At 31.0% G+C, this 25,517-nt stretch overlaps 5 protein-coding genes and 2 long non-coding RNA genes across 17 annotated transcripts; 3 read left to right on the top strand and 4 right to left on the bottom strand.

Annotated features, from left to right (window-relative positions):
• Positions 1 to 1,155: 1,155 nt before the first annotated feature.
• LOC128388624 (uncharacterized) lies at positions 1,156 to 5,815 on the bottom strand. 8 transcript variants are annotated; one of them, XR_008325308.1, is made up of 5 exons: positions 5,645 to 5,780; positions 4,577 to 5,404; positions 3,390 to 3,773; positions 2,033 to 2,049; positions 1,156 to 1,438 (listed from the first exon to the last, which is right to left on the bottom strand). It is a non-coding gene; the product is annotated as an uncharacterized LOC128388624 (long non-coding RNA). The 8 variants fall into 8 exon arrangements; XR_008325305.1 differs by having other exon boundaries at positions 2,033 to 3,773; XR_008325304.1 differs by having other exon boundaries at positions 1,156 to 3,277; positions 3,372 to 3,773.
• LOC128388619 (uncharacterized) lies at positions 5,743 to 19,013 on the top strand. Of its 2 annotated transcripts, none has more exons than XR_008325295.1 (4): positions 5,743 to 6,041; positions 6,224 to 6,473; positions 7,317 to 8,326; positions 18,640 to 19,013. It is a non-coding gene; the product is annotated as an uncharacterized LOC128388619 (long non-coding RNA). The 2 variants fall into 2 exon arrangements; XR_008325296.1 differs by having other exon boundaries at positions 7,317 to 8,322; positions 18,640 to 19,012.
• Positions 8,455 to 10,410, bottom strand: LOC128388603 (uncharacterized). The gene has a single exon (XM_053348032.1). The coding sequence runs from the start codon at positions 9,606 to 9,608 to the stop codon at positions 8,694 to 8,696; it is 915 nt and encodes a 304-aa protein (XP_053204007.1). The 5' UTR covers positions 9,609 to 10,410; the 3' UTR covers positions 8,455 to 8,693.
• On the bottom strand, positions 16,686 to 17,801 carry LOC128388613 (uncharacterized). The gene is made up of 4 exons (XM_053348046.1): positions 17,618 to 17,801; positions 17,304 to 17,546; positions 17,059 to 17,213; positions 16,686 to 16,954 (listed from the first exon to the last, which is right to left on the bottom strand). Exons 1-4 carry the CDS (start codon positions 17,721 to 17,723, stop codon positions 16,919 to 16,921), a joined length of 540 nt encoding a protein of 179 aa, XP_053204021.1. The 5' UTR covers positions 17,724 to 17,801; the 3' UTR covers positions 16,686 to 16,918.
• A 287-nt stretch (positions 19,014 to 19,300) lies between the features above and the next one.
• LOC128388610 (mediator of RNA polymerase II transcription subunit 20-like) lies at positions 19,301 to 21,245 on the top strand. 2 transcript variants are annotated; one of them, XM_053348041.1, is made up of 3 exons: positions 19,301 to 19,531; positions 19,714 to 20,788; positions 20,915 to 21,245. In XM_053348041.1, the coding sequence occupies exons 2-3, from the start codon at positions 20,279 to 20,281 to the stop codon at positions 21,128 to 21,130; spliced, it is 726 nt and encodes a 241-aa protein (XP_053204016.1). In that variant the 5' UTR covers positions 19,301 to 19,531; positions 19,714 to 20,278; the 3' UTR covers positions 21,131 to 21,245. The 2 variants fall into 2 exon arrangements, with proteins under 2 accessions (XP_053204016.1, XP_053204017.1); XM_053348042.1 differs by lacking the exon at positions 19,301 to 19,531 and having other exon boundaries at positions 19,566 to 20,788.
• Positions 21,246 to 21,361: 116 nt separating this feature from the next.
• On the top strand, positions 21,362 to 23,047 carry LOC128388597 (splicing factor Cactin-like). Its single transcript, XM_053348025.1, has one exon. The coding sequence runs from the start codon at positions 21,513 to 21,515 to the stop codon at positions 22,962 to 22,964; it is 1,452 nt and encodes a 483-aa protein (XP_053204000.1). The 5' UTR covers positions 21,362 to 21,512; the 3' UTR covers positions 22,965 to 23,047.
• Positions 23,048 to 23,052: 5 nt separating this feature from the next.
• On the bottom strand, positions 23,053 to 25,475 carry LOC128388587 (biorientation of chromosomes in cell division protein 1-like 1). Of its 2 annotated transcripts, XM_053348012.1 has the most exons (5): positions 25,291 to 25,474; positions 25,034 to 25,155; positions 24,291 to 24,916; positions 23,300 to 23,933; positions 23,053 to 23,228 (listed from the first exon to the last, which is right to left on the bottom strand). In XM_053348012.1, exons 1-5 carry the CDS (start codon positions 25,384 to 25,386, stop codon positions 23,132 to 23,134), a joined length of 1,575 nt encoding a protein of 524 aa, XP_053203987.1. In that variant the 5' UTR covers positions 25,387 to 25,474; the 3' UTR covers positions 23,053 to 23,131. The 2 variants fall into 2 exon arrangements, with proteins under 2 accessions (XP_053203987.1, XP_053203986.1); XM_053348011.1 differs by having other exon boundaries at positions 23,300 to 24,916; positions 25,291 to 25,475.
• Between the last annotated feature and the right edge of the window lie 42 nt (positions 25,476 to 25,517).

Below are 25,517 nucleotides of genomic sequence, written 5' to 3'. Positions count from 1 at the left end.
CCTTTAATATGCCCTCCATACACTCTTGATGATTTCGATGATAATGATAATTGTCATCATCATAATTATCATAATGGTGATAATATAGATGATAAACTCATCCTTTAATCATATGGGGAAGAAAAATTTTCTGCTTTCTTTTTAATATACTTATTCAATTGCTTTTGATTGTTTGATGATTTATTGTCAAATTAGTTGATTGTTGTTACAGTTTGTTTCATTATTATTGTTTATTTATTCAATCATTTGTTGTTATTGATCAAATTTATCCTTTTGATTCAATAAATTTTATTCAATCGATCATGTTAATTGTTGATCATCTTTACTTTGGTTATCATTCATTCATTTGATTTTCACGTAATAATTGATTTAAATTGCAAGTGGATTAACACTTATTTGTTATGCCTGATTAAAGATTATTAGATTTGTTAATCTTGTTGATTTAAGTATTAACTGTTTATCTCTGTTGTTATCGTAAATTGTTATCCATTGAAAAATTGTTTAAATATTTTTCTCATTTCTTTGTACATTAAATTGTTAACAATTTAATACTCAACCATAGGTCACAAAAATTTGATATCAGTTAATCTTGAAGCGTTGATCAGATCAACAACATGGTAATAATCAAATGAATACAATGTAAGAGGAAAATTACACAAGTCGAACAAAAAATTGTGTTGAAAAAAGATGAGGATGAAAAACAAAGATGAGAAAATGGAGAACAAGTGAGAGTGAGAGAGAGAGAGAGAGAGAGAGAGAGAGAGAGAGAGAGAGAGAGATGTCAAAATAAAAGATGTTCCTCTCATCATCTTTTTCTACTTCCTGCTTTTCCATCTCCATCACCTCCTCCACCTCCGCATCCTTATTCTCCTCCTAATCTATCCTGACAATTTCTTAACCTTTACCTTTAACCTCCCACTCTCTCCCTCGAGTGTAATATGTGAGTCTATGTCAATTGTTAAACTTGGTTGCCCGAGCAAAGATAAGCCAAAAGAGTGAACCATTTAAAAAGAGCCTTAAGATAAAATAGAAATAAAAATAAGGTTCAATAGATTAGGTGAACCATAGAGAAGGAGGAAGGTGGGAGGTGGAAATATCAACAACAACACACCATTCAAGAGACTGGACAATAACAGAGAGAGAGAGAGAAGAGAGAGAGAGAGAGAGAGAGAGAGAGAGAGAGAGAGAGAGAGAGAGAGAGATGTCAAAATAAAAGATGTTCCTCTCATCATCTTTTTCTACTTCCTGCTTTTCCATCTCCATCACCTCCTCCACCTCCGCATCCTTATTCTCCTCCTAATCTATCCTGACAATTTCTTAACCTTTACCTTTAACCTCCCACTCTCTCCCTCGAGTGTAATATGTGAGTCTATGTCAATTGTTAAACTTGGTTGCCCGAGCAAAGATAAGCCAAAAGAGTGAACCATTTAAAAAGAGCCTTAAGATAAAATAGAAATAAAAATAAGGTTCAATAGATTAGGTGAACCATAGAGAAGGAGGAAGGTGGGAGGTGGAAATATCAACAACAACACACCATTCAAGAGACTGGACAATAACAGAGAGAGAGAGAGAGAAAGAGAGAGAAAAGGACAAGAAGGAAGAGGAAATATAAGCAATCCAAGCAAAGCCTAAGCAAGGAAACTATTATTTCTATTTTTTCATAGAAACATCAACACCGCCAAGAGAAAGAGAGAGAGAGAGAGAGAGAGAGAGAGAGAGAGAGAGAGAGAGAGAGAGAGAGATAAAGTGAGTGAGGTGGAGGAAAAAGTGAAATAAAAGTTGACATTTATTGAAGATGAAGCCAAAGTAAAGTAACTTGTCTCAAGTTACTGTTGATGTCACCATCGTAAGTGAAAAGAGCAGCAAAAACACAACAGCAATTGAATGGGCATGAAAACATCAACCGTGTATGAGAGTTTAGATCTACACATAGACTACACACTTACGACACACTAACTGCATATCCAATGGTAATAATAGCAATAGTAGTTGAGAAGCAATAACAACAATAAAAAAAGTTAGGAACCATTACCTTTAATATTTGGTCCACTTAAATGTCCAAGGAATTGTAAGAAAGAATTGAGAATCAAAGTGAGCATAAGCAGAGAAGGTAAGATGATGAAGAAGCCCAAAGAAAGAGGAAAGAAATAAGATGAAGATGATGATGATGTTGGTGGTAGTGATGGTGGTGGAGGTGGTGGAGGTGGTGGTTGGATGGAGAGAAAAAGAAAGAGAGGAAAAAGAAGTCAAGATAAGTGAAGGTTAAAATGATGATGATGATTGGATGGAGCAGAAAATAAGGAAAATGGGAAGATGAGGATGCGAATGAGAGAGAGAGAGAGAGAGAGAGAGAGAGAGAGAGAGAGAGAGAGAGAGAGAGAGAGAGAGAGAGAGAGAGAGAGAGACAGCAAATGCTGTCATTGAGTTTGTGGCAAACCTCTGGAATCATTTTGGATTGACCTCAATCCAAATTAGAGGTAACCAGAAGAGAGACAGAGGAGAAAGACAGAGATTCTCAAAGGATATTGAATAAGGTGGTAAAGGTAAGAAGATGATGGGAAATAAGCATCAGATGAAGATGAAGATGGTCAAGTAAAAAAAGAAGATGAAATAAGTTTGTTCACTTTGCTTTTATTTTCATCTTCTTTTTATCTTCTTGTTCTCTCTCTTTCTCTCTCGATCTCACTGTGTGTCAAGTGGATAATTGAAAATAGATTCAACGGTTTGTGCACTTTTCTTCAACAACTTATACACAGAGAGAAAATCACATTGAAACTATTGACAAAGAGATGCAATTGAAGGTGAGATAGAATTTTTCTTTCTTTCTTTCAATCATATTATCAACATTTTCCTCAATGATTCTGGTCCATCTAATTTAAATGGCTTTAAGAGATGAGAGAGATGAAGATGAAAAGAGAGTGTCAAGAGTATCAAAGAACCAGTGAGTTCTCTTTCGTCTCTCTTTCTCTCTCTCTCTCTCTCTCTCTCTCTTTCGAATTTCGAATTTCCTTTTTTCGATTTTCTTTTCTTTTTGATAAGAAAATAACTTGTTTGTTATTTGTTGTTCTTATTTGCTATTGGCTTTTGGTTGGTCAACGAAAAAGTGATTGACTCTATTTAATCCAAGGTAAACATATTTTCAAGTGACTTCACATTGAATAACATTCAGTTTGTCCTCGATTCTTTATTTTTTTCATTTTTTCTTTTTCTTTTTCTTTCGAACTTCTCTGTCTCGAAATGTTCTACAAGAAATAACTTCATTGTCATCTTGTCTTACCTGTTTAAATAGTAAATTAAAAGGTATATTAGTTATTCTCTCAGGAAATAGTGAAAGTATCTTTGATATCAATGTCTTTGTTTTCATTCTGTACCTTTAAATTTCATCTTACCTTTTGGTTTTTTTTCTTTCTCAGAATCTTCATCCTCATCCCTTATCATCATCCTCCTCCTCTCGTCATCTTATAGACTAACTGGTAATCACAGTTGCATCAGTTGAAACAAGATAACAACAATAATAATAACAAGAAAACAGTAACAACATCAATTTATATTATTGTTTGTTACGCTCTTGTTTCATTGTTGTTGTTGTTGATGATGTTGATGTTGATGTAGTTAAATGTCAGGTAAACGTTGATATGGTTTACAATTTTTTCCATGTTCTTGTCCTCTAACAATCTCCTAGAATCACAAAACCAGCATGAAGACTCAACATTTCACCAAATCGGATCGAGAATATTATTTAATACCAATTGATAAATTATCTTCTGGAAGATCTGTAAAGGAGAAAGAGAGAGAGAAAGAGAGAAAAGATGAGAAATACAATTAATTTAGACACGAATTTCATCAAGTGTAACTGTTAAATAACAACAATAGAAAATGGATTTGATTAATCAAAATAGAAATGAATCAACAATCAAAGCCTCAGGATTATAAACAAAAGGTTATCTGTCAATAGAAATTATCAAATGTAACATAATAATAATATCGCTGACAATTAACTGATTGAATGATGAATATAAATGATTAACATTTTCTATTCACTTCTAAGAATTTTTTATATCAATTTCTTTCAAGGGAGTTAACTTTTTTTCTTATCATGTGTCTGCTCCTGATTCTGTTCAGATGATCAATGAAGTATTTATTGACCCTGATGGGAATTAGATACAAATTGGTTTTACAGTTAGAAGAGAGAGAGAGAGAGTGATAACTCTCTTCATCTCTCAGTAAATATTATGGATTCAAAATGGTAAACAGAGAGAGAGAGAAAGAGATAAGTGGGCGGGAGATTGTGTATATGATTCTCTCTCTCATGTTTATCATCATAATCATTATCATACGAGGTAAATGATAGTAGTCGAAGTTTATTCAATTTTTAGAACTCGATCTTCATCTATTTTTTTCTTCTTTTCTCTTGTTTCTTGCTGATAAATGTTAGAACTTTTTTTCTCTTCTCTTACAGATTTAACTTCCTTTAACCTCTGATCATCATTTTATATTATCTCAGGAGAATCAGTAGTAGATTTAGAATTTATCTCTTTCTCTTCAGTGTACGAATGTGTTTGGTGTTTACTATTACCTTTCTATCTTTTATGTTGATGATGATGATGATGAACATCATTATCATTTTGTTGGTTCTCTTTTGTTTCCAATTTTATCTTTTTCTCTCTTGTCTCTTTTTCTATCTTCATCCTTTCCTTGTCTTTAACCACATTGGATTTACATTGGAAAGAAGCTTTTTTTATCCTTGTTCCTTATATTCCATTGATTCTCCTCCTTTGGTTGGTGATGGTGATCATGATTCTCTTTCCTTGATTCCATGTTACTCTTTCCTTTTCCTTTTTCTTTTGGTTTCTTCCGAAAGTATAGATATTTATGTGTTGGTCTATTTTTTTCTTACCAATTTTTATATTTGTAACCATTTTTATTTTACCATCAACCGTTTGTAAACCATCATCATGCTTTTCTCCTTCTTTAGTTGTAAAAAGTTTACTGTTTTTAGCTTTGCTTCATTGAGTAAAACCATTTTATTGTTAAAAACTTCATATTATATCCACTTTATATTATATGAGTTTTCGTCTTTCTTGTTTCACTTAGTATCTTTACTCTCATCTTTTTCCTCCTCCTCTTCATCATCATTGATATTTCTCATCGGCGGTAGTATAATTGTCGGAATATCCAAGTGTTGTTATTGTCATTAATACCCTCATCATCATCATCATCATCATCATCATCGTCATCCTGGCTGTTCACATTGCACTAGAGAAGAAAAGTAAAAAGAATATCAGAAAAAAAGCATAAGAGAAATGAGAGAAGAAATGAAGAAAAAGAAAACATAACCAATCAGTGAGCCATGAAAATGTCGCTTCCATTTTTTTTTTCTTCCATCATCTTCTTACCAAGGTAACTGTTGAAAGAGAATAGAAATTTAAACATGGATTAAACTAATTAAATTGAATATTTATATGTATTCATTTATCTTCTTCTTTTTCTAATATTGTAATAATAATACAAAAAAGAAGGAGATACAAAAAGAAAACAAAAAAAAAAGAAACTGTTACTACGTAATAATCTTGTACATGTGATAATTATACTTAATACAGATCATTAGTAAACAGTAAATTTTTGCTGCTAAAAACCAACGTACGGGAAACAAAAAGATAAGTACACACACTTGAAACCATTAGTTTACCTGATGTTAATTTAATTATCAACAATTGACAACCTTAGTTAGGTAATAATAGTTATTCAAGAAACAAACAATCAACTAAATATCACAAATGAACAGGTTGTTAACATAATTCAATTGAATCAAAATTCCTCATCAGTAGCGCCACCTGTTGGAATTTATAGTTTCTTTTTTTCTATTCTAAAATTATTTTTACTTTGATAATCTTTGTTTTCATTTTAATCCTTTTTAATTAATCTTAGTTAATTAATCTGTTTGTTTTTATTTATTTATTTATTCTTTCCAATTGGCACTTGGATTAAAATGTTTTACTATCCATCTGTCGTCTCTGTTTATTACGAGACTCGTTCTTTTGGTAAGTGTTTTCATCGAGATTGATTAATCATTTTTTTTTGTTTCCTTGGCATTTGAAGGTCGCTTATCCTTTTTTGATCCTTCGCCATTTTTTTTTATTGTTTATGTTAATCTTGTTTTCCTCTTTGAAATGATTTTTCTGTACTTTTCCTTTTTCTCCTCATTATATTTGTATGTGTTTAGATCATTTGGGTTGATTTTCTTTCGGTGTGATGGTGGTGTAAATAGTGGTAATGGTGGTGGTGATTCTTTGAGTCTACTGGTGAATTTGGTTTATCTTTTTCTCCCTGTTCACTTTTTCCTCTATGTGTGTGTTGGTTTTACCCTTTGATGGGATGATAATGGTGTTAATGGGGATAATGATGGTGATGATGATTTTGTCAAATGATGGGAAAAGAAAGTCACATCTCACTTGGTAAACCTCTTTTGGATGGTGTGTTGCTCCTTCATCTTGTCTTCTTTTTAGTTCAAGATTGGTTCTTTAAAATGATTTCAATTTATTATCATCATTTTGGAAGATAGTGATGACATAAAACGTTTACTTCTCTCTTTTCATCTCTTCTTCATTTGTTCTCTCACTTGTGAAAAGGAATGATAGAAAAAAGAGAATGTTTAATTCAAAAGAAAAAGATATTTCGATGATGTTTATGTCTTACGAAGGAAGAAGATGAAGTAAATAACTAACACTATTATTATACACCGATAGAGAGAAAGAAAGATAAAAGTGACAAAGCAAAGTCTTTCCTCTTCCTCGTCTTCTTCTTCTTCTTCTTCCTCTTCATCATCACCAACATCTTCTTCTTTCTATATAAGATTGGATAAGAATAAGGTAAACAATAAATATGGTTGATCTAAAAGAAAATGATGATAATGATGATGACTACTATAGCGATGAAGATGAAAATGGAGAAGCAAAAAAAAAGATGGTTAATGGAAAGTTAATTGATTCCAATGTGATGATACTATTCAATCCCATTGGTATCATGAATTATTCAACTAACTTCCTATTCTCTCTCTCTCTCTCTCTTTTTCTCTTCATCCTCTCATATTTATCTTTTTCTCTTTCTCTTTATCATCCTTTTTGTTTTCTTCATCTTCTTCCACCTCCTCTCTCTTTAATATAAATCAACCAGACTCTTTGTCAATGAGATGCCACCAAAAACAAGTAACAACATTCATTCACTTCAATGTCCTTTCCTCTGTAATAGTAAATGTAAAGTTAATTTATCAGTCAACTCATGATAACTTTTTCTCTCTTTTCTCTCTTCTCTTTTAGATTCATGATGATATATCTTCCTATTTCCTACCCCATCTTCTGATGGTGATGAATCAACATTAACCTGTTTTTACACAATATGTGAATTCAACAAGCCACCCAATTGACCGGATCCAAAGTTTACTCAATCAAAGAAACAATTGACCCTTAAACCTTGTCCATTTATATTATATATATCAAACATACACAAAAGATCATTTAAATTGATTGTTATTCTGGATGTGTTTTTAATCATCATCAAAGAAAAAGACATGATTGGGATGACAAAACAAAAGAATCAAATGACATCTCAAATTTCATCTTTTATCTTCTTCTTCTTCTTATCCTCTTCTTAATTCTTTAAATGCTCAATCACAATTAAATCACCATGTACTTCACCCTAATTCCAGAAATTGATCCTGATACTGATCCTATTGATAATGATGATCATTTAACATTGGTGGTAATCAACACAACACTAACAAGTTTTTCTGCTTTTCCAATCAACCGATTTACTTCATCTAATTAAAGGTTGACAATGACAAATTGATGACAATTTGAAACAACAATTACACACACACGAAACAAAATCTTAATGAAATTAACAATTGAATACAAATGATTTACAATTGTAATCTCATCACCAGCAAGAAAAAAAGGGAGACAAGGATGAAGATGAAGATGATCATCAGTTGATTGACTTTTTGTCAGCAACTTTTAATAGCTTCAATAATTAACTTAATTGCAATAGTAGGTACAACAAAACAACAATTAAATCAAGACAAACAAAACTTAAACAATCAAGAAAATTGGTTACAAATGAAAAATTTAAATGGTTAAACAATTATCACTATTATTATTATCACCATTATCATCATCATTAACTTTATTTAATAATCAATTGAATCGCACCAATGGTTAATTTAATCACTAAATCATCATAATCAACAAATTATCAACAATTACCGATAACCTTTCCTAATGGACTTTTGATCAACTCAAATAAATTAAATCATCGATTCTCTAAGTAAGTAAGTAATCAAATCAAATATCTAAATCTATTTAATATGTAACAATTAACATCTTCAACCATATTAACTAATATGATTAGTTGATTAACCTTTACAATCAAAAATGAAAAAGTATAAAAAAACTCATTGATTGTGCTTAGTGAATGAAATGTCAGATTTTATTAACTAATTAACTAAATAATGAAAATCATACATGGACACAATTGGTTAATTATAGTGAAGTTAATCAAGTTAAAAGAAAATAAACACAATTAAATTACAATTTACTTATAGATTTTGGTATAAGGGAAAAAATAATCAATTAACAATCGTTGTCAATAATTAAAAGGAAAAGAAATTAATTTTGATTTTGTGTTCAATTAGTCAATTAAATTGTTACCTCGTTAATTGTGAATAATTGTTTCACTTTACTAACATAACCACCTTTGGTTGGACTGTTAATCAAAACGATTGAGACAATTAAACCAACCAATTGACCTAAAATGTTGGTTAATTGTTGTGATTCACTTGGTGGATTAATTGTTTTCTCATCTGATTGTTTATCCTCTGATCGATTGTCCCTCGATCGTCGTATCAACTTACTGGTTTCAATTTCGATTGATCTTCGTTCAACTTGATCTTCTCCGTCATTTGACCTCCGTCTTTCGTCCATAGGGTTGACCTCTTCTCGTTTATTTTGTCGATCAATTGTTCGGTCACTTCTGATTCGTTCCTCTTCACGTCGAGAGTCAATTCGATCTTGAACCCGATCAGTAGTTCTAACCTCATCTCGAACTTGAACTTCTCTCCTTTGCTCTGGTGAAATTTCTCGAACACGATCATCAACAGTTCGACGATTTTCTTCTCTCCGTAATTCTACTCGATCATTTGACCTTTCACTTCGATCTTCAACTCGTCGATCACTTCGATCTCTTCGATTATCTTCCTCTTCGGTTCTTTCATAACGATCTAAACGCTCATCTCGAATACGATTTTCTTCAACTCGACGGTTCACTGATTCACTTTCTAATCGTCGATCTACATCTCGACTTAATTCATCAACTCGAAGACGATCCTCTCTTAATCGTTGATTAACACTAGTGTCACTTTCTAATGATGATGATAATCTAAGTTTATCTCCCACTCGATGATCATCACTAAATCGCTCCCGACGATCAACAAGGTCACCTCGTCGATTCAAAGATCGCTCTAAACGTCTTGACTGATCTTCACTTTGAGCCAACAAAATGGCGTAACTTGCGTAAATTGTCATCAAAAAGAAAAACTTTGAACAATTAACCATGATAAAGAATTACAATTCAACAATTAATCAACAATCACAATTAACACCAAATAATGACTAGATTAACACTCGAGCAAAACAATATAACAATTATCTTACCACCGAAACCTCAGCTAACCAAATTAACTTGAAACAATTTAACTCTCACTCTTATATACTTAATTGTGGATTAAAAAAATTTAAATTCTCACCCAGCAATCTATTAATAGTAACCTCAAACAATTAACTTCCATAATTCAATTGATCATAGATAAGTCAGGTTTTTATAAAACAACAACAATTAATTTAAGCCGATTATTTAATTGTGTTCATGTTTTGTTCACTTTGTTGATCTAATAACAATTTATCATATCCAAGGAATTAGTGAAAAAATATTTCCCAACAACAATTAACTTTAATTGATGAATTTTGAGAGTGAATGTTAAATTGTTGATAAGAAAACTAATCAATTTAATTTTAATCGCAAAATGAATATTCATAATTTAGTATTACGTCAATGGTAATCAGTTTATAAGTAAACAATTAAGAGTATAAAATAAATTGGACAATCAATTAACTAATAGTAACTAAAGTCACATCTTTGATATTTTCATCGATGACAATTAACTTAATCATAACAATAACATTTACGATACAATTAATAGTAATGATGAAAAAACAAATTGCCAGATGATTTAGTTAATCATATCTTTATTTACGTGATCACAATCAAATGAAACTAATTTAATATTTATTTTTGTTTTCCATTAATAACAATCAGCAAACAATTAACATTAAAAATATCATAACAATCAATAGATCACCAATAGAACCAATTTATTAATTGTAATGATTGAATTGATTGTATTGAAAAATATTCTCTAGACTAATTGTAACAATTAAAGGTGAAAAAAATTGTTAATCATTTGAACCTCACCTTGATTTTTTTAACAAATCCAATTGTAAGTTAATCATTAACTTTGATTTCTATTTAATTGTTGGGATAATTTAACTAATCATCCTGATGATCATCATTCAAATGGTAAAAAAGGAGCGGTCAAGTTAATAGTAACCATTAGAAACGATTAATTAACTTGATTACGTTAATTGATACCCTTTGATTAAATCATTTGATTGATTATCGATACTTGATCATCATGATGATGATAATTAAAACAATTGAAAAAACTAAAACTGTTTTCTCATCGTAAATAATTTATTGTAAATCTTTTAATAGATTTAAATTGTTTCCAGATTCATAATTTTCTCGTAACTAAATTAACTTTTCAACTGATTGAATTTGAGTGTTGACATAATGTTTAAGTTGAGAGTCCATTAAGAGTGAAGATGATGAAAAATGATGATGAAGTGATGAGGATGCTAAGAGGTAACAGTTTAAGATGATAATCATCATCAGTCAAAGTCAATTTCAATAATAATGTCAACTTTTCAATTACTTTTGTTTCAGATCCTAAGTGAATCTAAATCATTTTCATACGAAACACTGGTCATCCTCATCCTCATCCTCATCCTCATCCTCATCCTCATCCTCATCCTCATCTTCATCTTCATCTTCATCTTCATCTTCATCCTCATCATTTGATCATTGAAACTTTGATTTATTTTTCATCTGAATTTCTGAATTGAATCATTTGAAACTATTAATATATCTTATTGTCAATTTAAATTGATTCATTTTAAATATAAATTGAAGATGATGACGATTATGATGATGTGAATGATGAGGATGAATAAGATGTGATGATGAAGACAAACAATTGATGATTTCCTCTTCATCATTTTGTGACTTTTAGTCAATTTATTTTCATGTTAGATTTTTTTCCTTACAGTGAATAAAAATGAGCTGAAATGATGAGGATGAAAAAAAAGGATGAGCAAGATGATGATGATGCTTAAGATTTTGTTCAAATAATCCTGAAACTTTGAGATAATATTAAAAAAACATCTCACCTTGATTGTTAAAGTTAATATATTGTTAGTTAGTTTATCTTGATTAACATAAAATCTAAATAATAATAATAATAATCAGATGATTTAAATTCAGGTTGATGGTGAAAATGAAGATGAGGATCAAGATGATATTCATGATGATGCTTGTGAACATACAAATATATTAAATAGCGAGGCAAGGGAAAAAAACTCTACTACCAATTAACTAATTGTTCAAAATCATTTATCATCATCATCTTTCAAATTATCAAATTAATGATTAACAAGTAATAACTACTTTGGAAATGATTATATTGTATTATTGACCACTGGTCAAAACCTATTGAAGCTACAAATTTGCCGGTTAGTTAATTTGAACCACACACAAGACACTCATTCACTGATTCACTAACAATTAACAGAGGTTAATCAACTGGTTACAATTCAATTACAACAATTACTTAATCAATTAAAATAAATTGTAAGTCTAATGATAAAAAAAAAGTATAAGGAGAGACAAGAAACTTTTGTCAAGGTAACATTGTACTTGGACATTGAAATTACTGATAACTGACCATCATCTTTGCCTCACTCTCTCATCGTTATCACCATCATATTAATCATCATTATCATCATCATCTGTTTCACTTTCTTTTTCCTCTCTCTCTCTCTCTCTTCTTATCTTCATCTCATCTTCATTTCTCCATGTTACTTTTTCCTGCTCATCATGATCCCGATTTTGTTACACTGTGTTACTTTTGCTCCTCCTTTTTGTCTTCCTCTTCACCATTATCATCATCTTATCATCTTTTTCACCTTGGTCTCTGCTTACCTGGAGTCTCTTATCATCATCATCATCATCATCTCTCTCTCTCTCTCTCTCTCTCTCTGAGTTTCCTCTTTCCTTCGGGGTTATTAGAGGTAATTTAACTACAACCGCGGTGCCCATAATTTGGGCTTTAATTTTACTTGGGAGCCTCTTTAATTAGCAACAATCCATTTAAATTGTTTACTTTTCTTCATCATCATCTTCTTCATCTTCATCTTCCTCTCTCTCTCATCTTTAAATCTGAGAAAAACAAAGGAACATAAAAAAATGGCAACTTTTTTTTTCTTCCTTCTCTTCAATTTCCCATTGACTTGTTTTCGCATTTACAGCCTGTTGTATTTTCTAGTATTACATTTAATTGTGTTGGTTGGCTGAGGTTCTTTCATTTTAATTAACAATCAAATCTAATTAATCATCATTATAATCATTTGTATCTTGTTTTGATTTCCCGTTAATTATTATTTGCAATCACAATCAATTTTCATTCACATTTTCAGTCTCATTCTTGTTGAGACCTGAATTTGTAATAACTAATCAACTTGAAGCGCGTTAATTGTTCCCCTTGTTGGTTGATTAATTTTTTGATTATTATTCATATTTAATGGGTGAGACAATTGAATATTCTACTCTGTTAATTGTTAATTAATTAGACGCTGAGAAAAATCTGATAATCATCTTAAATCATTGCCAATTTAGGTTTGTTATTATTGTTGTTGTGTGTTAATCACTGAATTAATTATCAACATCATTTAGTATCATTATGATTTTTAAATTAACACTACAACCTTTTGATTATCAACAATTTAACAAGAAAAAGTTTAACATGAAATTTGATTAACTGCCCACTGGAATTAACTTAATAGATTTAAATTGTTGATTAAACAAATTGACTCTCCTTTTGTTTATTGCAAATTAATTGTAATTAATCAGCTAATCAATGGGTGGTGGTTCACCCAACCTTTAATAATAATACCACCTACTCATCATCATCATTAAATTTAATCATTTACAATCAACTAAATCATTAATCAAAAATTGATTCCCAAATCTCATCAATTTTAAGGTTAATTTTTGTTTATGTTGTTAAAATCAATTCAAATTACAGTAATTAACAACAAACAATCAATTGAATTAATGATCAACATAATTGTGAAAATAAGTTGATTGTGATCAAAGTAAATTAAATTGATTTAAAAAGTACAGAAAATTTTTTTCCCTTTTCTTTACAATTATAATTATTTGTTTTCTCAAGGCAACAAATTTAAATTAATAATCAACGTTAATCATTAACAATTAATGATGAATAATTAGCAATTTGGGAGGTATAATAATACATAATGATGAAGAAGATGATGATAATAAAAGTCTCATCATTTTAATCATCCTTTAACCCGTTTACTTAATTGTTGATGATTAAAAACCAAGAACCCAAAAACCAGAACCAGAAATGAGATGATAATTTATATTCTTGGTTTTTAATTGTTTAACTTTGATTCCAATTGATTTGATTTGTTTAAAGTAAAAAAAAACCAATGTTAATGTTTCATTCATGTTAATCACAATTTATTTGACATTAATAATCAGTCAGCTTTATTACCCTGGATAATAAACAATCAAAGGTAATCAAAAATCAACTAAATTGCAACAGAGTAAAAATGATTTATGATTAAACGATTTGATTCTCGTTTTTTATTTTAACAAAACTTTTTTTTTATATTGTTGGTGTTAACTAATTTTAAACGTTATTAATTATAATTGCTACAGGCTATATGAAGATGATGATAATGATTAACCAACCACGCAAATGGTTGGCCAAGAATTAACAGCAATCAGTAATCATAATCATCATCGCAACAATTTAACAACAATTCATGAAGTTTGATTTTTTGGTGAGCAAAAAAAAGTACAGAAGGAAAAACTTGATAGTCTCAATTGATTAATATTATTAGATTAGTTGAAATGAGTTAATCACAATTAGATAAACTTGAGGTGAATCTTAATTAAGATACCTGGTTATGAATGGTAATGATTAATATTGAATAATAATTAGATTAGTGAATCAGTTAATTGTTATTCTGGTTAAGTGTCTGTGTTAAGGTTGATGCTTTTCAAATGATGATCGAGATGAAGATGATAATCATCATCATATCGCTAAAAGTATAATGAGTTCAAGATGAAGATGAAGATGAAGATAATGATGATGACGATGAGCCCATGTTATTAGTATCCTTTGAGGACGAAAAGGTAACAAGATGATTTATCACTTCATCTTCTTTGTCTTTGTTTCTTTTTCGTTGTTCTTTTCCAATCATTATTAGAACCTTAATGATCTTTACCTGTTCACTTTTTGTATCTTCTCCATCCTCATCCTTTTATCATCTTAAACAATTATCGTTAATCATCATTCATTTAACAAATAACAACAAAACATTTTCCCTTTGATATTTTTTTTCCTCTTCTTCACATTTAGTAAACATTTTGTTTGCTTGTTTATTACATTCGTTTGTCAGGGGAATAGTTTTGTGAATAAATGTCCAATCATTTATCATCCTCATCACGATCAATTAATTAATCGCCTTCTAATCAATATCCATCTCAATCTAAATCCTCTATAAATTAGTTTCAATCTGAATCCTGAGATTAATTTGTTAGCTTTGGTGAAAACTTTTTCCTTGACTCGATTATCATTATTATCGTAATAACTTTTTTTTACTTGTTACACTTTTGAATATAAAACTAGTTAATTGTTAGTTACAATTAGATTATGATGATGAGAAAATCAAACAGGATGAGAAGATGATAATTAATATTATATAAGTGAGGTGAGTGAATTAATAAATCATCTGATGATGATTAGGATTAGGATGAAAACTTTTGACCAAAACGATGAAACTTTTTGTGGTCATTGTTTTTATTTATCTTTTTGCTTTTTCTTGATGAATTTTAATTTCACTGTAATTAAAATTCTCAATGTTAATTATAATTAAAAGGTTTAACAGTTGATTCAGTTAAATTGTTAAATTAAATTTGCAACGTCTTTTGTCATCAACCCTGAAAAAAGTATCAATGGTTATAATTACATATCTCAATTTTTAATGATGATTAAATATCAACACTGATGACAACGAATGAACCTAATTAATGGTGACAGAAGCAATTAATTTGATTGCAATTGAGAGAGTGAGAGAAAGGTTATTCAATGTTAATTGTTGATGATGATTAAGATGATGAAAATATGAGAAGTTGATGAAAAGTTGTAACTCAAGTTTCGGTCTCAATGTAAAAGAGACAAAAACTTTAGGAGCTAAATTAAGTCTAAATTGTTGCGAAAACATCGAACAATTAATTGTAACCCTTAATTAGATAACTTAATTAACACTCAATTTTCATGATTAGAGAAAAGTTTTTCTCAGAATCATGAGAAATATGAAACTTAATCATCACTTTTGTGTTTGTTGATATTTAATCAACAATTACATGTAGATTTGTTTGTTTGTTCAATTCACTAATTGTTGCTTATTAAATTGTCTTAGTACACAATTTAAGTTAATCAAATAAAATAAAACTGGTTTAATTTAGTTGCTTCAAATATATTGTTTCACAAAAAGTTATGATTATACATATATGTATAAAAATCAATGATTAGTTTATTTGATTGTTTCGTTTATTTTAAATTGTTTTAATTTGCAATTAACTTCCTTAATTATTAACTTAATCATCACAATTGAAACCTTCAATCAATTGTAATTATCTTGATTATTTTTCAGTCAATCGTTTCTGTAAAGATCCTGATTGTAGTTAATTAGTTAACGATAACCCGTTAACAACTGATTCCGTGATTAACTTGATTATGATGATGGTTGTTAATTGTTAGCGTTTTGATTTTGTTTTCTGGTAACAATCAACCTTTCAACTCTTTACTTATGATTGTTTTTAATTTTCGAAAGGTTTAAATTTTTCGGTAATTAGTGATTTAACCTGTAATTAGTTAACTTGGGATGAGCAATTTAATTTGTTTCTTACAATTTGATTAACTCCTTTGCCAAGACAATTAACTTTTCACATCTTTTAATCAATTTACTTTGCCTCGAGACATTTAATCAACCAGTGATCGTCAACCAATCATTACAATTAATTGCTTATTTTCAATTGTAATTTGTTTACTTTAATCGATTTGGTTTTTCATTGATTATCTTCATGATAAATTGTTGCTCGTTAGTTAAATTGTCATATTACCTTAGTTTGGAGTTGACAATGAGCAATTAACTTATTGTTTAAGTATTTTTCTCATCTTGTTTACGCTTTAATTAGATTCCAAGTTAATTTTAATTGTCTTTTTATTATTATGCTTTTTACAGCAAGTCTCCAAAGACTTTGATTTAACTAGAATACGAAGTTACTAGCGCCACCTGTTGGAGTTTTAATTCATTTTTTTCTTTGCCAAAATTTTTCTTTATTTTGATTAAGTTAATTAGTTTAGAATTTTGGAAAAATTAAGTTAATTAAGTCATTAAAATGATGGATTCCGATTCCGTGGTCAGCCTTTTATCGTTCAAACAGGTACAGAGGATGAAGAAACTGAGGTAATCTGGAAAAAGAAATGATCACAATTGGTTAATTGTCTTAGCATATGATTGGAAATTATTTCTTCTTCATGAAGCGTTGATTAGATGATCAAATCTAATTGCTTACAATTGAGTTTGATCCATTGGAAGTACAAGTTTTAGTTATTTTGTTGATTTTCATTCCATTTACATCGACAGTTTCATTCTTGCTCGTGGTACAATTAGCTGATTGTTGACTAATATGATCGGCCAAGGGTTGATATTGAATCTGTTTGGTCGCATCTAATCATCAGTTAAATTTATAATTCAAGAATAACAATTAGATTAATCTATCGAAATGATTAAGAAAAGGATAGTTTAAACCACTCTTACCTGAGATATAATCGTTAACTTTTTGTCTTAATTGATCGTGATTCGGAGGAGCTGGAATGTTCATCAATGGTAAATGGAAGGGCATTGGTCCGAACCATGGAATACCGAATGGTCCAAAGCTCGAACCTGACCCATTGCTATCAGAAGAAGAGGATGAAACGGCCACTGGATCAAATGATTGTCGTCGAAATCGGAGAATTGGATCAGCTGAATTGAACAAAACACTCCAAGTCAATATTAGAACTGAAATGAGAAAATTATTCATTTTTTGTTCATTCGATTAACTAATGAGATTGGAAGGAAATTTAACTCACAAAGAAATTTAATAGTAAAAGTGTTGATTGTTTTGAAACGAAAATTAAAGTGACCTTTGCTGGTCAATTTCTTAGCTGATTCTAATTCTGTTTTCTTAAGATTCATTTGCCCTTCGGTTAAATACTAGTCTTTTTAGTGAGAAAATGGGTTTGGTGATGAGGATGAGAACAAGCAATTAACAAATGGAAAACAAAACCTCGCCCATTCCTAGAAATTAACCAATGATTGTCGATGCAAACAATCAACACAATTGACTTGTCCATCTAATTGTTCATCAACGAATTATAATCTAATTCATATATTAATACATTTGTAAATTAGTCCACAAATAATCAATAAGATTGTTAAAGGTGAAAAGCAATTTAAATTAGTGACTCCGCTGATTGTTGTTTTTTAATCTAACGACATTCACTTGAATGTCAATTGATAAATCTTTGTTTTTTGTTTACAATTTAACTTGATTATGTAAACATTAGCTCCTCAGAATGTGTCGATTGTTTAATCATCACCATCATCATCATTGCGTAGCTTTAATCTGATCAAGGAGTTAATATTCCGCAAGTACTAATTGTTGTTTAGTCTTTATTTCTCTTCCTTCTTTCATCTTCAACTTAACTTGAAACTATTGCCCTTGTGTCTCCATCTCTTGTAATTTTTTCTTTTTATCAAACTGATTACCATCTGTTAAATTAGTTTTTCAATTTTTATGATTCATTGGTTAGCTATCTAATTATGGTCTCCACAGTAACCTCTTTACTAATGAATAGATTTTTAAAAGTTTTATTGCTTTTTTAGATCCTACATTACTGTTTTAATGCAATAAACTGAGTGATGTAATAGTTAAAATTTTGTTAAAATATCATAAATATTTAGCTTTTTTATTTCAAATTTCAGCTGTGATTGGTCCATATAAATTTCTCATTTGTTTACATTTTCAGTCAACAACCACTTGTTTTTTGATTACTGTTTTTTTTCTTTGTTTGGTGATTTTTTCTTTTACCTTGTTAAAAATGGGTTACAGTAATGATGATAACCCATTTGGTGACAATCCACTTCCTCTCCTCCAGGAAAAAACTTTTCCTGTCATCATCTTCAACAGGTATTCATCCAACCGTTGCTGCCACACAAAATCCTTGATGGTAAAACACCTGAGCAACTTGGCCGTTTACAAATAGAAATTAAAAAACTGGACAATGATGCTGGTGTGGTTGACATCACCTATTGGGAATCTCTTTTGGAAAAGGTCCAATCAATTATGGCACGAGCTCGTCTTCACGAGAAACAAGGTGGTCGAAATTTTGTCGAACCTTACAACATATTTACTTTGTTTTTTGAAAAACCTAACCCAAATCATCATATGAATCATTAAAATTATAAGATTAATTTCACTTTTAATTTAGCTTTCAATTTGTTTCATCTTTTTCTCGGATTTCTTTGTTTATTAATGTGTTTGCCACATGTTATTCATGTTTTTTGGATTACTTTTTAGATGCTTATAAATTTCTTTTTTCATAACAGGTTTTTCGTTAAGCAGAAAAGTTTTGCAGATTATCGGATAATCATTATGATTGGTTTATTTTCTGGTTTAAATTGTTATTTTGAACAAATAAACAACTTTTTTCAAAATCCAAACAACTGAAAGTTTTTCCTCTAATCTTAAAAATCATAAATCTTTGTTTTTAGTTTACAATTTAACTTGATTGTGGAAACATTAGCATTTCGAAAAGTGTCAATTGTTTAATCATCATCATCACTGTTACTGTTTATCTATTAATCTGATCAACAAGACAAGAAAAAAACAAATCAACAAATATGAAAGTTTGCTCATCTTTAATTATTTTTGTCCTTTTAATTGTAACAATTACATTAAATGAAATCACTTCACGTCCACAAAATGTCGGAGTTAATATTCCGTAAGTTCTAATTGTTGTTCAGTCTTTATTTCTTTTCCTTCTTTCATCTTCAATTAATTGATCGTTGATTTTCATTTAGATTTTTTCATCCATCGAGAAACTAAACTTTTTTGTGTTTTCTCAACTAAATTGTTTCATTTGATCCACTAATTGTTGGTTTTATTGTTGATCCTTTTTCTCAGCGGAATTTTCAACATGAACAATGGGAACGGCGAATATGGATCTGGACTTGGAATCGATGTGCTCGGTGGTCTGGTTCGGGTCGGTGTTAATCGCAACCGATTCAATTACGGCCGAGATGTTGGTGTTTCCATTGGTTGATCTCTGTAATTCCCCTGATTAATCTTCTCAATTTATCAGTAATTTAACGACGAGTAGCAATCAGTTCATCTCCTTTTTAATATCTTTTTTAGCCCTTTTCAATGTCTCTTTTTTCATTTCTCTTCAATAGTATTGATCGACAATTAAAAAACTAATTTTCTCTTCTGGTATTAGAGGAAAAGAAAATAGAATCTAATGCCAATAGATGGAGACCCTGTTCTAATTTCTTGTTCTCTGTTGTTTTTATTTATTTACCGGCGAAAATGTTGATTGATTGATTGTTGATGTTAGATTGTTTATAATTAAATTAATTAGATTAATTTGATTGTCTTTTTCTAATTTTGTTTCTTCATGTTAACCTGTTTGGTGTTTAGTTGATAGAATTGGAATTATAATCTTGACTTGTGTTGGTTCCATTTTGAAATAATGGTTGTGATTGTGAGTCAATTTCCAATACCTGAAGGTAAAAGTGGTCAAGAAATTGTTGATCGTTTAATTAAACAATTTGAATCGATGCAATTCCAACGTGTTGGTAACTTTGTCGTTGACTGTGAAACGTATTATTCAGCACCAATCATCAATCCACCCAGAGTATTGAACATTATCCACAATTCCGAATATCCTGCCACCTGTTTTGCTCAACTTGATACTGGAACCATTTTGAGAGCTGATTCATATTTCGACGCCATGATGGTTGTCATGAATGGTGTTTATCAAGCCAAGAGAGGGAATAAGATTGAATGTAAAGGACCCAAATTCCAGAAAGGTGATTTCATCGTTAGAATTGGATCTGTTTCTATTGGCCCCTCTTTCAGAGGGATTCTTGTTGAGATAGAGTATGGACCCTGTTCTGTTCCCATTTACTGTTGGGATCTATTGAAAGAATTCATTAAAACATTCATGAGAGTTCCTAAAGAACCTCCTCCATATTACAAGGTATTTAGAAGATGACTGATCATCGAATACAATGACTCGAAGAAAAAACAACAATCAGTTTTCTTCGTAATCCAGAATCAGAAAGAAATGGAGTAACTTTTAGTTTTTGTCTTTTCTTTCCCACAGAACCGAATGACTGATGTCTGCACTCCGGTTGATACCATTTCTCAATACAATATTCATTTCACGAATTATCGGAAGATGACACTGATTAGTTCATGTCCACCACCCAATCCATCAGCACCGAAAGGTCCAAATAATAACGATGGAAACAGTGGCGATCAAAACAAAAGTCAACCCGGTGATGGATCAACAAGTGAAATAATTATCGCCAATGTGTAAAAATTTACGTTTAATTTTTCGCTTCCCTGCAGGTGGTTTTTAGCTTCAATTCACTTAATCTATTTATATTAATCTCTTTAATATTTCTTGATGATAAAACTTTTAAACAACTTAACCCTCAACTCTTTTTCCGCGATCATATCGTCAAGTTTTATCCTTTTGATTTAATCCTTCGACTTGGATTAAAGTGGATTAAGTGTGTTAAATAGTTAATGTTCCAGCAGGAAGATGATAAATTCTTTCTGCTCATGTGCCATTTCGCTTTTCTTGTCTCCATCGAGACAAATTTCTCATTTGTTTACATTTTCAATCAACAACCACTTGTTTATTTTTGATTATTTTTGATTATTTTGTTTAATTTTTTTCTCTGTAATTGTGAAAAATGTTAAATTCCAAAAGTGAAAAAATTCTTTACAAGACTATGGGTTACAGTAACGATAACAACCCATTTGGTGACTCGCAACTACTACAACCACTTGTATGGGGTAAAAAATGTCCTGGTAACAAAAAAATGAATGAGAGTAAATTGAATGAATTAAAAAAAATGAAAAAAAATCGTGAGGAGCGAGAAAGAGAGAGAGAGAAAAGAGCCACCGAAATGGAGGACAAACAAAGAGATGCTGAGGCTTCAAAATTCAGAAGCTACAATGATAATGAAGACCAATTTGTATTCAAACAAGCAAATCTCCGATCAGGTGTCCGGTTAAAAGAAGGTCGACCAAAAACAATTGATCTCTTAGTGGATTACATCAACGCGTCAAATGATGGACAAGGTGGTCGAAATTTGATCGAACCATTTAATTTGCTCAATGGTTTGAGATTGTTTGATTTGCAAGATCTTAAAGGTGACATCAACCTCTACAAAAAATTTGACAACGAGAATCTCCAATATTGGACCGATCTGGAGATCATTGTAAATACCGAAATAAAAAAACTTCATTCATCATCAACAGGTATTCATCCAACCGTTGCTGCCGATGCACACAAAATCATTGATAATAAAACACCTGAGCAGCTTGCAAGCTTGGAAATATCAATTAAAAAAAAAATGGACAATGATCGTGGTGTGATTGACATAACATATTGGGAATCTCTTTTGGAAAAGCTCCAATCGATGATGGCACGAGCTCGTCTTCACGAAAAACACCAACAATTAATGGTGAAAATGAAGACAAATCATCTTCAAGATGAAGGTGACCAAAGTGAAAAAGATGTCGATGATGATTCCATTTCTGCTGAATCTTGTGACAAAGATTATATGGAGAATGGCTATTCCCCGGAATTGTCAAGTGGATTTGACCTTGATTCCAATTTAATCGTCAATCCAGTCGACGATTTTTATGACCTTGAACGTGCCCGTCGATTTGTTTCACAATCATCTTCATTCATCGAACCAACAAATGAAGGTATCCTTAGGATTGAAGAAACCACCATCCAAGATCCAGGGATCTCATCTTGGTGCGAAAAGTATCGGCCTCGAAAACCGAGATTTTTCAATAGAGTTCACACTGGTTTCGAGTGGAACAAGTATAACCAAACCCACTACGACATCGACAATCCACCTCCCAAAATTGTCCAAGGATACAAATTTAATATATTTTATCCGGATCTCATCAACAAAGGTCAAGCACCGACCTACACATTGACCACTTGTCAGGACAACAAAGATTTTGCCATCATTCGTTTTAAAGCTGGTCCACCATATGAAGATATCGCCTTCAAGATCGTCAATCGAGAATGGAATTATTCCCATAAAAGTGGCTTCCGATGTCAATTCATCAACAACATTCTCCAGTTATGGTTCCATTTTAAACGGTATCGATACCGAAGATGAATTAATTTCAAATTTGTATTTCGACAATCAGTGGAAATGATCCAGTTTATTGATTGATAAATAAAAATCATCAAAAATTTGAACCACCTGTTTGTGGATTATTTTTTCAATTACTAATCAATTTTGTTTTCTCATAACAGATTAACATTTTACATCAATATAAAAAGTTATTTAGATGATCGATGTCTCCGAGATCCTGGAATTGAAGGTCGTGGTTTGTAAAGATCAGCTTCATCATACCTTTGAGAGCTCGATAAATCACTTCTAATTAAAAAAGATTGAGAATAAATTAGTTGATTGTTTTGTTGCTTCGTGTACAAGAGAATCGAACTTACTTCTTTTTAATTGAATCTCTGCTGTTACGTTTTGATCTTGATTCTTCATTGGTTCGAGATGAGAATGAATTCGGTGTAATTAATGACGATGATGTTGATGGTGGGGGTGGAAGTGGATCGGTTCTTGTGGATGCTGAAGGTGGTGATTGATCCCTCGATTTGGGTTCTCTTTTTATCTTAGGAATCACAAATTCATCTCCATTGGAATCCGATATTTTCTCGCTTTTGATTGTAGTTGATTTCAATTCTTTTGTTGATATTGGTGTTTTCGTTGTTGATGGTGTTTCGAGCACCTTCACGGGAGTCAAACAAATCGCTTCTTTGCCTCTTGCTCTTATATCGAAAACGGGAGCTTCGGGTGTTGACTTGATTATCTCAAATTTTGGTTTGACTTGAACCATTTCATCGCCCCAAGGATCTGGTTCTTTTTCTGGTTCTTTGCGTTTCTTTGTTTCGATTCGTGTCCGATTTTTATTCTCATCTATCACCTTATCGGCCACCTTATTTACGACTTGATCTTCCATTTGATGTTTAACATGTTCTGTGGTTTCATCTTCATTTAGCTTCTGATCTTTAATAATTGTACCAGAGTCTTCAACTTTAATTGTTTCAATTTCTTCATTAACCTGAGAAGCTGATATATTTTCTCGTTTAATCTTAATTTCAGTATCGATTTTAACCTCACTTTGTACTACCTTTCCTTCAACATCATTCATCTCTTGTTTCATATCTTCAGCCTCTTCAACACTAGAAATACTCATTGCATCATCGAAATCTGATAAATCACTTGTATGCGCTGAACTAACATCGGATAACATATCAGAAACAATCGGATCAGATTTTCCTTTAGATTCTTCAATCTCAGAATTGTCTTCTCTTGATTCTTCTTTTGATTTGTTAGATAAAAGTGGCACAGATGATGATGAAGATGGTAGTAGTTCAGGAGATTTAGGTTCAGATTTAATAGTTGGTGGTAAAGCTTCATTGGTACCTGTTGGTTTTGTAAGATCAGCTGAAAATGATCCAAGGTGAGCAAATGGACGTTCAGGAGGAGGCGATGTAGTTGTACCCCAATCTAAAGGTTCTGGTTTAGGTTCATCAGCACTTTGTTTACCCTCTTTGCTTAATTGATTCCAAATATCGTTCTTGGTCTTGTTTTCGGGAGATTTTGAGGTTGATTCATCAAAATAGTGTTGTGATGATTTACTATTTTCACCAGAGATTAATGAAGTTGGACTTGGAGCAGGAGGAAATGAATCTTCACTTCCACCATCGGTTATTGGTTCCGGTGTTGGAGGTGACAGCGAATGGGATGAAACAGTCGAGGGAGAAAGTGAAGGATTAGGTTTATTCTCTGTGGTAGTGGTGTTGTTGACCTCATTCCAATTTTCTTTACTCCATTTCTCATTTCCGTCATTTTCCTCCTTCTTGACTTCAATTTTCTCGCTCTCAGGCCAAACCAAGATATTATCTTCAACCCTTAGCAATGGCTCTTCAATTTTAATTCCAAGATAATCTTGAACATGTTTATCTATCCTACTTAACATATAGGTTGATGCTTTAAGCTCCACAACTTGATCCACAAGGTGACCAATGGTATTTCCAAGACCTTCTGAGCTGATGATGGATTAAACAGAGATAAAAAAGAAAATAGAAATAAATAGAATTAGGTCAAGTAAAGACAAGAATATGAAAGAATAGAAATAAAATTAAAAAAGACCAATAATAACATACTTAAGTTTTTGTCTCAACCCATCACGAAGTTGATTCTTGTTCGCATTTGGATTCCAGATTTGATCTTTAAGAAATGATTCGCAAGTGATGTCGATCTTATGTCTAAGGCCAGCAAAAGCAGGCTAAGTGATCAAGAGAAAAAAACAAGAAAAAATATGATCAATTAAAAGTTAAAACGATAATAAAATCAAACTACAGAAAAAGACAAGAGACAGAAAAATAAATGATTAAAGATCAACAATAATTGAAACACTTACCCTTGTATCAACTGATGAAAGACATTCTTTACGGAACTCGTCGAAAACACCACGAGCTTTTAAGTCATTAACAATTTTATCAACATCTTCATTCATCTCAATTAATTACATTTGAATTCAAGACAATTTGAAATTTAAATTCAATTTTTCTTTCTAATTCAAAACAATAAACAATGATTCTTATTGTTGCGCCATCTATTAGATGGCCAAGCGAATTAAAGTCAATC

This window comes from Panonychus citri, unplaced genomic scaffold (assembly GCF_014898815.1).
Source record: "Panonychus citri isolate SS breed McGregor unplaced genomic scaffold, ASM1489881v1 Contig00100, whole genome shotgun sequence".
Classification (NCBI taxonomy): domain Eukaryota; kingdom Metazoa; phylum Arthropoda; class Arachnida; order Trombidiformes; family Tetranychidae; genus Panonychus; species Panonychus citri.
Note: the sequence above shows the minus strand (reverse complement) of the source record. Positions and strands in the feature narration are given on the sequence as shown.